The following is an 11,768-nucleotide window of genomic DNA, read 5'->3' on the forward strand; positions in this document are numbered from 1 at the left end:
CCAATTGTATCTAATCCCTAAATGACACTGAAAACAACTTATTAATCATTAACTCTGGAGCTTCACAAGGAAACATTCTTAGATTGGTCCAATATAAGACAATGGGATCTTAAAGTTAGAACAATCTACAATAAGAGACAAACTATCATGGGGATATTCAATTTAAAAGAATTGTTGCGGAGTTAAATGATTAAATATAAATAGGCTGGGATGTCAGGACAACTTTTCTTGAAGTCTAGATTTAACCAAAAAAAGTCTTCCTAGATTGTAGTCAGCCAACTCCAACTGGTCCCTTCCAGTCCATCAGATAATCACAACAATCTACATTATATCCAACATTAGGACCAGATGGTCCTGTTTATGATGAATAAATATTCTTTCCATTGCATTTTTGGCTAATTGCTTCCATCTGGCATATTGAACTATCAATTGCAAGAATCAATTAGGATTCAATTAAAACAGCACGAATTAATTATAATGATACAATTATTGAATTAACTGAGTATGTCCCAGTTATAAGGATTACTCTTTCTTTGCTCTGCAGCAGCATGTGGCTGTTGATAAAAGAAATCATAATTTCAGCAATAATTGCTTATTCTCTTCTTTGCCTGGTTTGTCAGTAAAAAGAAATTGACTAATTAGTTGTTAATTTGACACCATTTAAAGTTTGAATCATTATAGGACATTATTTCTGCTCTTCTTAAGTTGAAATAAGATTACACCAAAGGCGTTGTTGTAATGCCCCTGAACTAGAGAGGTCAGCAGAAAATTGAAGCTGTTCAAAGACAGGCAACAAACGCCCTTGATGGATGCAAGAATTTCAACTACCCATCTTGATTGAATAAACTACAGCTCTCAATGCTTGTATACAGACATTGAAGAGGTGATGTCACAATGACTTATAAGCTTTTGAATGCTGACTCATCCTGTCAAAGGGAGCACAGTAAGAGGTTGTCCCAGAAGAGGGCCAATACCACAGTCCACAACCACTACTTCTCCAAGAGAGTGATTGCCCATTGGAACAATCTTCCTGATATTGCTATTACTGCTCCCTCTGGTGATGTCTTTAAGATTGCTATTAACAAGAGTTGGTTCATTAGACCATTGAAGACAGAGTGGAATGCAATTGAGGCAATAGCTCCCCATCATCACTGACCAGCAACTCCACAGGATTATTCCTTAGTTTGCTGGACAATACAATTTAAGGTAGAAGTTGCATGGATTAAATCAATTGTCTTATTTTAAAATTTTAAAAAAACTAGAGATTGCAATCTACTCAACATTGGCTTAACCTTTTGCAGTTTCCTGCCAAATTATATATTACACAGAGGAAAAAGCCTTTGGAGTTTTCTTAGCTGGATATAGTAAAGAATACACCCCAGTTGCAACTGATTTCACCCTATCATTTTACTATAACATTATTTGTGGCAGTAACCTATAATCATGACACCAGTTATCATCTTGTATACAAAGATGTAGTTTTTTGTCAAAAAAATTAATGTACTTTAAATATTGTAGTTTGTTGATTTCAAAAGTACATTAGTGTAGCAGTTTCCTTTCAAATGGGCCATTAAACAGCTCTCTACAATGTCCTAGTGCCATGCTAGCAGTGGAGGAGAAAAAAGATATAAGAAGACGTATCAGTGTTACCTATATAGAGGACATATTAGTGTAAAAAAGTGATTTTATTGTTATTAATTAAAAAACCTTTTTCCACAAAATAAGTTTTTCAAAGAAAAGTAAAGAACTCCATTAAACAAAAATGAGCAAAAATAAAATCAAATAATCTACCAAGCTCGAAACTAACACAAATCAGCATCAATAAATAAATAAAACCCAAAACGAACAAAAATTACAATAAATAACCAAGTCAAACTCAAAACGAGCAGAAATTAACATAAGTTGGGCGCAAAACCCCTATGCCTTCCCAAGGCCAGAACAAAATTTGCACTTTACTGAAAAAAAAATATAAATGTTTTTACTTTTATAACTTTAAAAAATCAAATAATTTTAACATTTTGATTACTAAATATCGGTATATTTATATTAAAATGACAATACACATTCATTTGTATTTTTTTAGTAACGTGAAAATTTTGTTCTGGCCTTGGGAAGGCAAAGGAGTTTTGCACCCAATTTATGTTAATTTCTGCTCGTTTTGAATTTGACTCGGTTATTTATTGTAATTTCTGTTTGTTTTAGGTTAAATTTATTTATCGATGCTGATTTGTTGTAGTTTCGAGCTTGGTAGATTATTTGATTTTATTTTTGCTCATTTTTTGTTTAATGGAGTTCTTTACTTTCCTTTGAAAAACTTATTTGTGGAAAAAGTTTTTTTAATTAATTTCTGTTCGTTTTATATTGACATAGTCTTTTCAGGGAAAAAGAAAATAACACTTTAAATCTTTTCGTTTTTAAGACTTTATAGTTTGGCCTGTTATTTGTATGCTGGAGAAAATTTTTCAGCAATTTTCAACAACATACACCATTTCAAAAATCTGGACACAAATAGTACTGTTTAACTTAGTTTCATACCTCCTCTAGTTGACCTGAAATGGAAAACTTGATACCATTCACAAAAAAATCTGTTTACTTTCTTTGATAGCTTGGATACACTTACACTATTTTGATTTGGTTAAATTCTTAAGAGCAGAAGTAGCCTCGAAAGTTTGAACATAATACCCTCAGTCGTTCTTGGGATACTACTGAGATGCCTTATTGGCAATAAGCATTATCACAGTGCATTTTGATTTAATCTTAAGACAACATTTAGTTTTTAAACATAATGGGCCATTGGGTGGGTGGGAGTGGAAGGGGGATTAGTTGCCCTCCGATCACTTTCGACTATTATTAAGGGCATCAACCCTTTCTATTTTCAATCGAATGAACCCCTTTCGAAGTTCCCACAACAACTCCTTCGATACGAGGTGCCCTGGTCTAAACAACAACAACAACAAAAAATATTACTAATCACTTTCGACTATTAAAAAGGGCACTAGCCTTTGAATTTCCAATCAAATTAGCCTTTTTTGAAGCTTCTACGACAACACCTTCTATAAAAACCTTCTATGCGCCAAGGGCATAACTTAAAACCCTTGCCCTGAGAGGTGTGAGGGAGTGTCCTACTCAAAAACATATTTTCTATCTGGAAATCAACTAGCCTACGCTAAACAAAATGGCTATCTAAAAATTTTGATTGGATGTGTTTGGATGAATGATGGACGTGGGGGGGGGGATAGTTGCCCTCCAATCAGTTTCAACTTTCAAAAAGGGCACTAGCCCTTTGAATTTCCAATCAGATGAGCCCCTTTTGAAATTTCTATGACAACGCCTTCTATAAAATCTTATAGGCCCCAGGACATAACTTAAAACCCTTGCCCCGAGGGTTGTTGGGGAGTGTCCTCCTCAAAAACATATTTTATATCTGGAAATTAACTATGCTGAACAAAATGTCTATATCAAAATTTTGATTGGATGTGTTTGGGGGAATGATGGGTGTGGGAGAGGGGCTAGTTCACCTCCAATCACTTTCGACTATTAAGAAGGGAACTAGCCCTTTGAATTTCCAATCGAATAAGCCTGTTTTGAAGAGTCTACGACAACACCTTCTTATAAATCCTTATATGCCCCCAGGGCATAACTTAAAACCCTTGCCCTGAGGGTTGTCGGGGAGTGTCCTCCTAAAAAACATATTTTCTATCCAGAAATCAACTAGCCTACGCTGAACAAAATGGCTATCTCAAAATTCTGATTGGATGTGTTTGGGGGAATGATGGGCGTGGGGGCTAGTTGCCCTCCAATCACTTTCAACTATTAAAAAGGGCAGTAGCCTTTGAATTCCCAATTGAATGAGCCTGTTTTGAAGTTTCTACAACAACGCCTTCTATAAAAACCTTATATGCCCCCAGGGCATAACTTAAAACCTTTGCCCTGAGGGCTGTGGGGGAGTGTCCTCCTCAAAACATATTTTATATCTGGAAATCAACTATGTTGAACAAAATGGCTATCTCAAAATTTTGAATGGATGTGTTTGGGGGAATGATGGGCGTGGGGGGGGGGGCTAGTTGCCCTCCAGTCCCTTTTAACTTTTAAACAAGGCACTAGTCCTTTGAATTTCCAATCGAATGAGGCTGTTTTGAAGTTTCTACGATAACGCCCTCTATAAAAACCTTATATCCCCCCAGGGCGTAACTTAACACCTTTATTCTGAGGGTTGTGGGGGAGTGTCCTCCTTAAAAACATATTTACTATCTGGAAATCAGCTATGTTGGACAAAATTGATGTCACACTTTTGTGTTTGGATCGGTGTGGATAGCGACTGGACGCGGTGGGTAGTCTAGTTGGCCGACAATCAATTTCGTCTATCAAAAAGGGCACACACCCTTTGAAGTTCAAATCGAATGAGCCTGTTTTGAAGTTTCTACGACAGCACCTTCTATAAAAACCTTAGATGCTTCCAGGGCATAACTTAAAACCCTTGTCATGGGGATTGTGGGGGAGTGTCCTCCTCAAAAAAACATTTTCTATCTGGAAATCAACTACGTTGAACAAAATGGCTATCTCAAAATTTCGATTGGATGTGTTTGTTGGAATGAGGGGCGTGAGGGGGGGGGAGCTAGTTGCCCTTCAATCACTTTTGACTATTAAAAAGGGCACTAGAACTCTCAATTTCTAATCAAATGAGCCCCTTTTGAAGTCTCTACGACGACCCCTTCTATATGAAAGTGCCCTGCTTTATAGAAAAGAAAATAATAAACTGTGCAGCGTCAACATTGATCTTATATGTCCTCAGGGCATAACTTAAAACCCTTGCCCTGAGGGTCGTGGGGGAGTGTCTTCCCCAAAAAGATATTTTCAATCTGGAAATCAACTATGCTGAACAAAATGGCTATCTCAAACTTTTGCGTGGCTGTGTTTGGGGGAATGACAGGCATGGGGGGGGCTAGTTGCCCTCCAATCACTTTCAACTATTAAAAAGGGCACTAGCCACTCCAATTTCCAATCGAATGAGCCCTTTTCGAAGTTTCTACGACAACTCCTTCAATACAAAGTGCCTGGGTATGGAAAAAAAAAGAAAACCAAAAAACAACACATTGTGCCCACATTGTTCTTTACTTAGGCAGCACTAGCACGCTGCCTATGATTCTAGCCAGTAGACTGAAAACTCCTGTATATTGTTTTAGGTTATAGCAAGTTCAATGGTGTGCTTTTTGTTTCAATCCAATTAAACTTTGTAGCAGTTTTGGGCTGTTTTTTTTTTTTTTTAATTCCCTTAACTTTTTTTCAAATTAACATTTTACTATTAAGACTAATTTAGATAATGGTTACAACTCCTGAATCAGCTAGAATTGACAGTTTTTCTCACTTGCCAGTTTTTTTAAACATGTTTTTTAATTTCTGGTTGCTATGGGCTGTGGTTTACCCTTTACTAGATTTCAGCTATTGCTGCAGCAATTACAGATAATTTTCAATCAAAGTATTTGCCTAAGATTAGGCACTATCTATGTAATAGGGGTTCAGGCCTCACACTAGATTTTTTGTGAAAAATATGAACTTTTGATTGCAATTTTTATGAACCAATTATAAACCTAAATTTACAATATGTGCACCTCAGAAACTGTCCATGAACATAAAAAGCAGCAGTTGGTGCTTTCATCACTGGTGCACATATTCTTCTTGTTTTTTCATGAGTTTTCCAATACAACAGTACAAAATACACCACTTCAAAAGACTCCACTCTACTTGTTCCTTTTGACAAAATATGACAAAATTAAGGACAACTTTCATTTGTTTACCCTGCTTTGTATCAAATCAACCTCTCTGGTTGCCTTATATTTTTGTGCATCTTAACAGCTCAAAGCCTCAATCATACTTTGTGCAAGGCTTATTTCTACAGTCTTTGGTATTTATGGTTTTTTTCAGCTTCTTGAAGAAGTCTTTCTGCTACTTGTCTCTTCTCCTTTTCAACTGACTTCTTCTCAATCAAATCTTTTTCCAAATGTTCAATGATCTTCTTTTCAGATAACTCCCTCTTTTATTCCTTTTCATCTCTTCTTCTTCTTTCCTTTCAGACTCCTCTTCAGCCTGTTTAGATCACCCAGTTTCCAGATACAGTTTATAGCTCTGGCATGCATTTCAACCCAAATTCAACAGCTCTCTGGTACTAGGGACTAACTTGGGCATGTTCTCAAACTTTTTTAGAGCATCAGAGGCTGTCAGTCTAGCATTGAGTATTTTCACTTTCTTCAATGATTTTCCCTCAGTCATGATCTGTCCTGACCAGGAAAAATCACAATCAATGTCAGTGTTCCCATGCAACATTCAGAGAGCTGCTTTTACTATCTTTGAAACAAGGGGATATTTTTCTGTCCTTGATAGTTTTTCAGACTAAAAACTGAGTTCCATAAAATATCAATCATTGATGAAGTCATCACCTTAGGGGAACTTGGTTCTAGCTGGAGTAATTTCCAATCATGTAATCACTGGCAGCTTCAGTATTCACAAGGAAAGGCATAAATCCAACAATTTTCACAAAGTTGCTTGTTCCTGTCTCTGGATTCGAATCATCCAGCTGCAGGCACCAGAACGGCTGAAGGGCCCTTTGACCCAGTGATATCTCTACAATATAGCAGCAAGCAGCCAGGTAAGCAGTTCTGGCACTACTCCTGAAGTTCAGAGCATCAACTTTTTGTACCTTTGACAGGGATTCTTCCATGATGTCACTGCATGCTACTTTATTGGATGGAAGAAAATCCCTGCTTGAATGGGAAAGCTCAGAAAAAATTGTTTTTTTTTTCCTTCTGAATATCAGTCAAAGCACTTTGCTTGACAAAACAGCTGGCAGTCATCATTACTATTTGACACATTTCATCATACAGAATGTGGATAGGTGGTTCTTTATTTTGAAACAGCTCTGTGAACAGAGCAAATAGCTTTCCAAAAGATATGACAAAGAGGACTAATGCTCTGGTTGTGGTACACTCGAGACTGCTAGATATCTCTTAGTATCCACTGGACTTCTTCAATTCTGGTCTTTTCTTAGGGATGAATTTCAGGAAATACTCATCAAGAGCATTCCATTGCTCATCAAGTCTCTCAAGCTTTAACCATCAAAACAAGGGTTAGCCATTGACTTGGCACATGTTTCAGAAAACGATGTGGAGGAAACTCCACATCTTCACAAAACATGCAGTGTTACAGTTTGAAATGTTTTAAATAAAACTCCTGCACATTTGCTATGCTTGTCCTTTATAAGGAAAAACATGGCAATCACTAGTGTTTTCCAGCTGATGGCAAGAAAATATAAACTATATGAACCTTTTTTCTAAATTATGAAGCAATTTAAGAACCTAGGTAAAAAAAATATGGACTATTTTCATAATTATGAGCCCAGTGGGAGGCCTGGGTTTTATCCTAAGTACTTATATTGTTTTTGTGTTTTCTAAATTTGAAACCATCAGGGCAAGGGGATACTGTCAAAAAAGCAACTTGACCTAGTGATTTCTCTTCAACATGGCACAAAGCAGCAAGGTAAGCAGTTATGGCACTACTCCCAAAGTTCAGAGCATCAACTTTTTGTACATTTGACAGAAATTCTTCCATGACATCACTGCATGCTACTTTATTGGATGGAAGAAAATCCCTGCTTGAATAGGAGAGCTGAGGTTTTTTTTCTGAATATCAGTTAAAGTACTTTGCATGACAAAATGGCTGGCAGTCATCATTACTAGTTGAAATATTCCATCATACAGAATATGGATAGGTGGCTCTTTACATTGAAACAACTCTGTGAACTAAGCAAATAGCTTTCCAAAAGATATGACAAAGAGGACTAATGCTTTGGTTGTGGTACACTCAAGAATGCTAGATATCTCTTGGTATCTGCTGGACTTCATCAATTCTGGTGGTTTCTTAGGGAGGAATTTCAGGAAATATTCATCAAGAGCTTTCCATTGCTCATTAAGTCTCTCAAGGCTTAGCTATCAAAACAAAATTTAGCCATTAACTTGGCAAATGTTTCTGAAAATGATGTGTCCCACAAGATTCATAATTATGAACCCTTTGGGAGGCCTGGGCTTTACCCTGTGTACTTATATTGTTTTTGTGTTTTCTAAATCTGAAACTATCAGGAAAAGGCAATAGTGTCAGAAAATCAAATATGACATTTGGAAAGAGCATAAAATAAGGAATCTAGTGGTAGGCAAACCTACTAGTTCTGTTTTTATCAACATGTTTGTTTTTAGAAGTGATTATGCATTACAACTTTGCCTATGAAATAATGCAAACCAAGGCTAGTTGGAACTAGTTGACTACAATCTTTGGTAAAATTCTACTTTAGCTACTTTTGGCTATCTTGGAAAGGGGCTAGGTTAGAAAAATGAAACTTTCAGGGATGGGTCTAAAGGTTAAAGTATGTCCCAGGAAAGTATTTTGAAGTACCTACCTCTACTCTTTCTTCCTCTAGAGGGTCCTGAAATTTGCCTACATGACATGACCTATTAAAATTTTGACCAAACAACATTTTAAGTAAATTTTCAGTTTTCAGTTTCTATTTCTCTGACTTTAGATTTGAAGATGCAATTCCTGTTGTTTGATTAGAATTTTAAGCCATATCAATGTTTTGTTTTTTTTCTTCAAAATTTAGGAAATATATTTGTATATTTTTAAAAACTTATAGATTGGGATTGAGCAAAGTTGTGAAGCTGAAAATAATTTTGTTGTACTTCATTTAAGCAGAAGATCTATTTTGCAATGTTTCACTTTTATAACACACATATTTTTAAAGGTCATTCCAGGCCAGGACCCTCTAGAGGGAGAAGGAGTGGAGGTAGGTACTTCAAAATACCTTCCCAGGACATACTTTAGCATGTAGGCCCATCACTGAATGTTTCATTTTCCTAACACAACCCCTTTCCAAGATAGACAAAAGTAGCTAAAGGAGAATTTTACTCAATCTTCAAAAACTTCTGGTTCTTTAGAATTTGAATTTAGTCAAAAGCCATCCCTACTTAAATATAATCATTCTGTTTTACAACACTTGTCTTAGACTTAATCTGTGTAAGATTGACTCTGTCTGTGATTTGAATATGCTATTATAACTTTCAGATCCTATATCCATGATCAGGCAGCATTTTCAAGTTAAGGCTTAAGCTTTAAACATGTGTCCAAGAATAAGTTCCACTGGTGTTAGTCAGTAGCCTAGATCCAAAATTGTAAGTGTTGTATAGCCTAGGGTTAAAATGCTCAAGCTTATCACACTTATTAAGATTTCAATAGATCCAATGGTGAAACAATTCACTTTCTAGGTGGTAAGATAGATATTTGATATAGATTTAATGGTCAATTTTTACCAAATCATATTATTGACTTACAAATAAAGTGAATATACCCCTCAATACCCTTTTTTATGCTCTTAATGAATATAATCATCATTTTTGTTGGAAATGAATTTTAGCCCCCTATATATATACAAATTCAGGGTACATATTTGCACATTAGGGGGTGGGGGAAAGTTTAATCTTACCTCTCATTCACATCAGAAATAAAATTTACCCCCACACCCCTAATGTGCAAATATATACCCCAAATTGGTATAAATGGGGGTGGTGGTAAAATTTATTTCCAACAAAAATGATTATTATATTTGGAAAGAGCATAAAAAAAGGCATTGAATGGTATGTTTACTTTATCTGTAAGTCAATAATATGATTTTGTAAAAATTTACCCATGTCACTATTTTAGTGGTAAGTAGCTGTCAAAACTACTGGGACATTTTACCTAACAAAAATCCATAACTAATTGCATTTTTTCTAGAGCTAGGCCTAGAATATATTTAGATCCACTTAGGGATACCACCAGATGGCTAATTTGACAGTGTATATATATAGGTATATATATATAAATCTTTAAATTAGTCAATTGCCAACCAGTATTTTAAGCTTAGGAGCCCAGCTGGACATAAGGAAACAAAGACCTATTAAGAAAACAATTCTTACTCCATAATACATAGAATAGTCCTAGTCTTAGTTAACACATTTTGCAGGGAAAGAACCTTTATCTTCACTTCTTTTCTTGTTATTCTAGTTTTTCTAAGAAAGAACCTAGGCTATGTATTCACAGAGTAGGCCTATCCTCTAATCTGCAAATATATATGCAGCATTGCATCTTCAATTTAAATATAGGCTAGGCTAACATCCATTTGCATCACAAATGAACTTTACTCCCATATTAGCCATGTGGTGGATGTCCAGAGCATTAAATTGTAAATAAAATAATATATTTCTAATTTTAGAAGCCAAACTCATAATTGAATAGGCTATAGGCTAGCCTAAGCAGAACTATCCTTAACTGGTTGAATAATCTTGATTGAATATTCAAAAATGTAACCAATTATTAAGTAAGAATTACTTATACTGTGATATTTTAGCTTGCATAAGCCTAAAAAAGCTTTAAATTCAACAAATTATAGGCCTAATAGGATATAGCCTAGCTTGACCAAGGCCTTCTCAATACAATTTTTTCCTCACCATGTAAACCGGGATTATCATCCTGGGTTCTAATTTTAACTATCCAAATGGGGCGTCCAGAAAGAATCGAGAGTACAAGTCTCGCTCTGAAGTTGTCACTGCCTTGGTATATATTCGAACTACTCATGTTGAAATTTTTCACTGATACCGGCACATGGAACATAAGTTCAGATTTTTCTGCCTTATTTTCGAATAAATACATAGATGCCTCTTAAGTAATCATAAATGTACAATGATATGCAATAAGCGTAGTATCACATGGACGTTTCAAACTACTACAATCCATGGGTTTTGAACCCAGGGTATTCCATGGACATATTATTTAAAAGAGAAACTTCAAATAATTCGTCTATATAGAATAAAAGACTTTATAACCACCTCAGTCTTGAAAACAAAATGAGTTTAGTATAAAACTATTACGCACCGAATAACCTTTGAAAATTAAAATTATAACGGACACCCTAGACGGTCAATCATTTTTATAAAAAGCTTTCGTGAATAAATCGATTAAATCATGATTGGCGGTCTAGGAACCGATATAGTCATTTTGACTTTCGATCAATCTCCGTCAACGCATGACTCAAGTGTCAAACAGGTCACTAGATGCTCAATCGTACTTTAATCAATTGATTGACGGAAGCTTGACCGTCTAGGTCAAGCTCATCAAAATCATCAAAATGATTGACTGTCTAGGGTGTCCTTAAGAGAAAAGTTAATACTATATTCTGGAATAAAGAATTCTGTGAAAACATGTTTCTACATATCTATTTAATTTGATTAAGATCCCATCTACTAAAGCATGGAGAGGACGGAGCATAAATTGAAAAAAAGAAACGTTTAGGCTTACAAAACGAGGACAACAGCATAAAGTTTAGCCTAAAACGAGATAAGAAAAAAAACATCTATCCGAAAATAAATCAAATTTATACCCTAATCAAAGGCTAATCTATTCTTGTCTTTTGATATTTCCACACAGTTTTGGAACTGTTATTTCTGGTGTGGTTATCCTATTGTTGCTATTCAACCTTAAGGTGAATATCCAAAGTGGAATGCGACGCAGATATTTGGTAAATCGGATGAAGGTGGATTTTTGCTTTATTATTTTTACTGAAAATCTTTCAGAAAGTTATAACATTTAAGGAAACATGATAGCATTGTAAAAACTAGCGAGCTAACAATGATTAAACCGAAGTTTTTTGGAACGATTGAAGCATGAGCGACTATAAGAGCTAAAAGGAGCCC

The 11,768-nt window shown here is 35.5% G+C and overlaps 1 protein-coding gene across 1 annotated transcript in view; it reads right to left on the reverse strand.

The window, feature by feature from the left end:
- The window catches only part of LOC148956776 (RNA 3'-terminal phosphate cyclase-like protein), an 85,593-nt gene extending 74,902 nt beyond the window's left edge, over positions 1 to 10,691 (reverse strand). Inside the window, exon 1 of the mRNA XM_089087255.1 lies at positions 10,527 to 10,691. Within this exon, the coding sequence (XP_088943381.1) occupies positions 10,527 to 10,689 (163 nt within the window). The 5' untranslated portion in view covers positions 10,690 to 10,691. The remainder of the gene's footprint in view (positions 1 to 10,526) is intronic.
- Between the last annotated feature and the right edge of the window lie 1,077 nt (positions 10,692 to 11,768).

Source organism: Artemia sp. Qi Xiang Cuo, chromosome 1 (assembly GCF_049724085.1).
Source record: "Artemia sp. Qi Xiang Cuo chromosome 1, ASM4972408v1, whole genome shotgun sequence".
In the NCBI taxonomy this organism is placed as follows: domain Eukaryota; kingdom Metazoa; phylum Arthropoda; class Branchiopoda; order Anostraca; family Artemiidae; genus Artemia; species Artemia sp. Qi Xiang Cuo.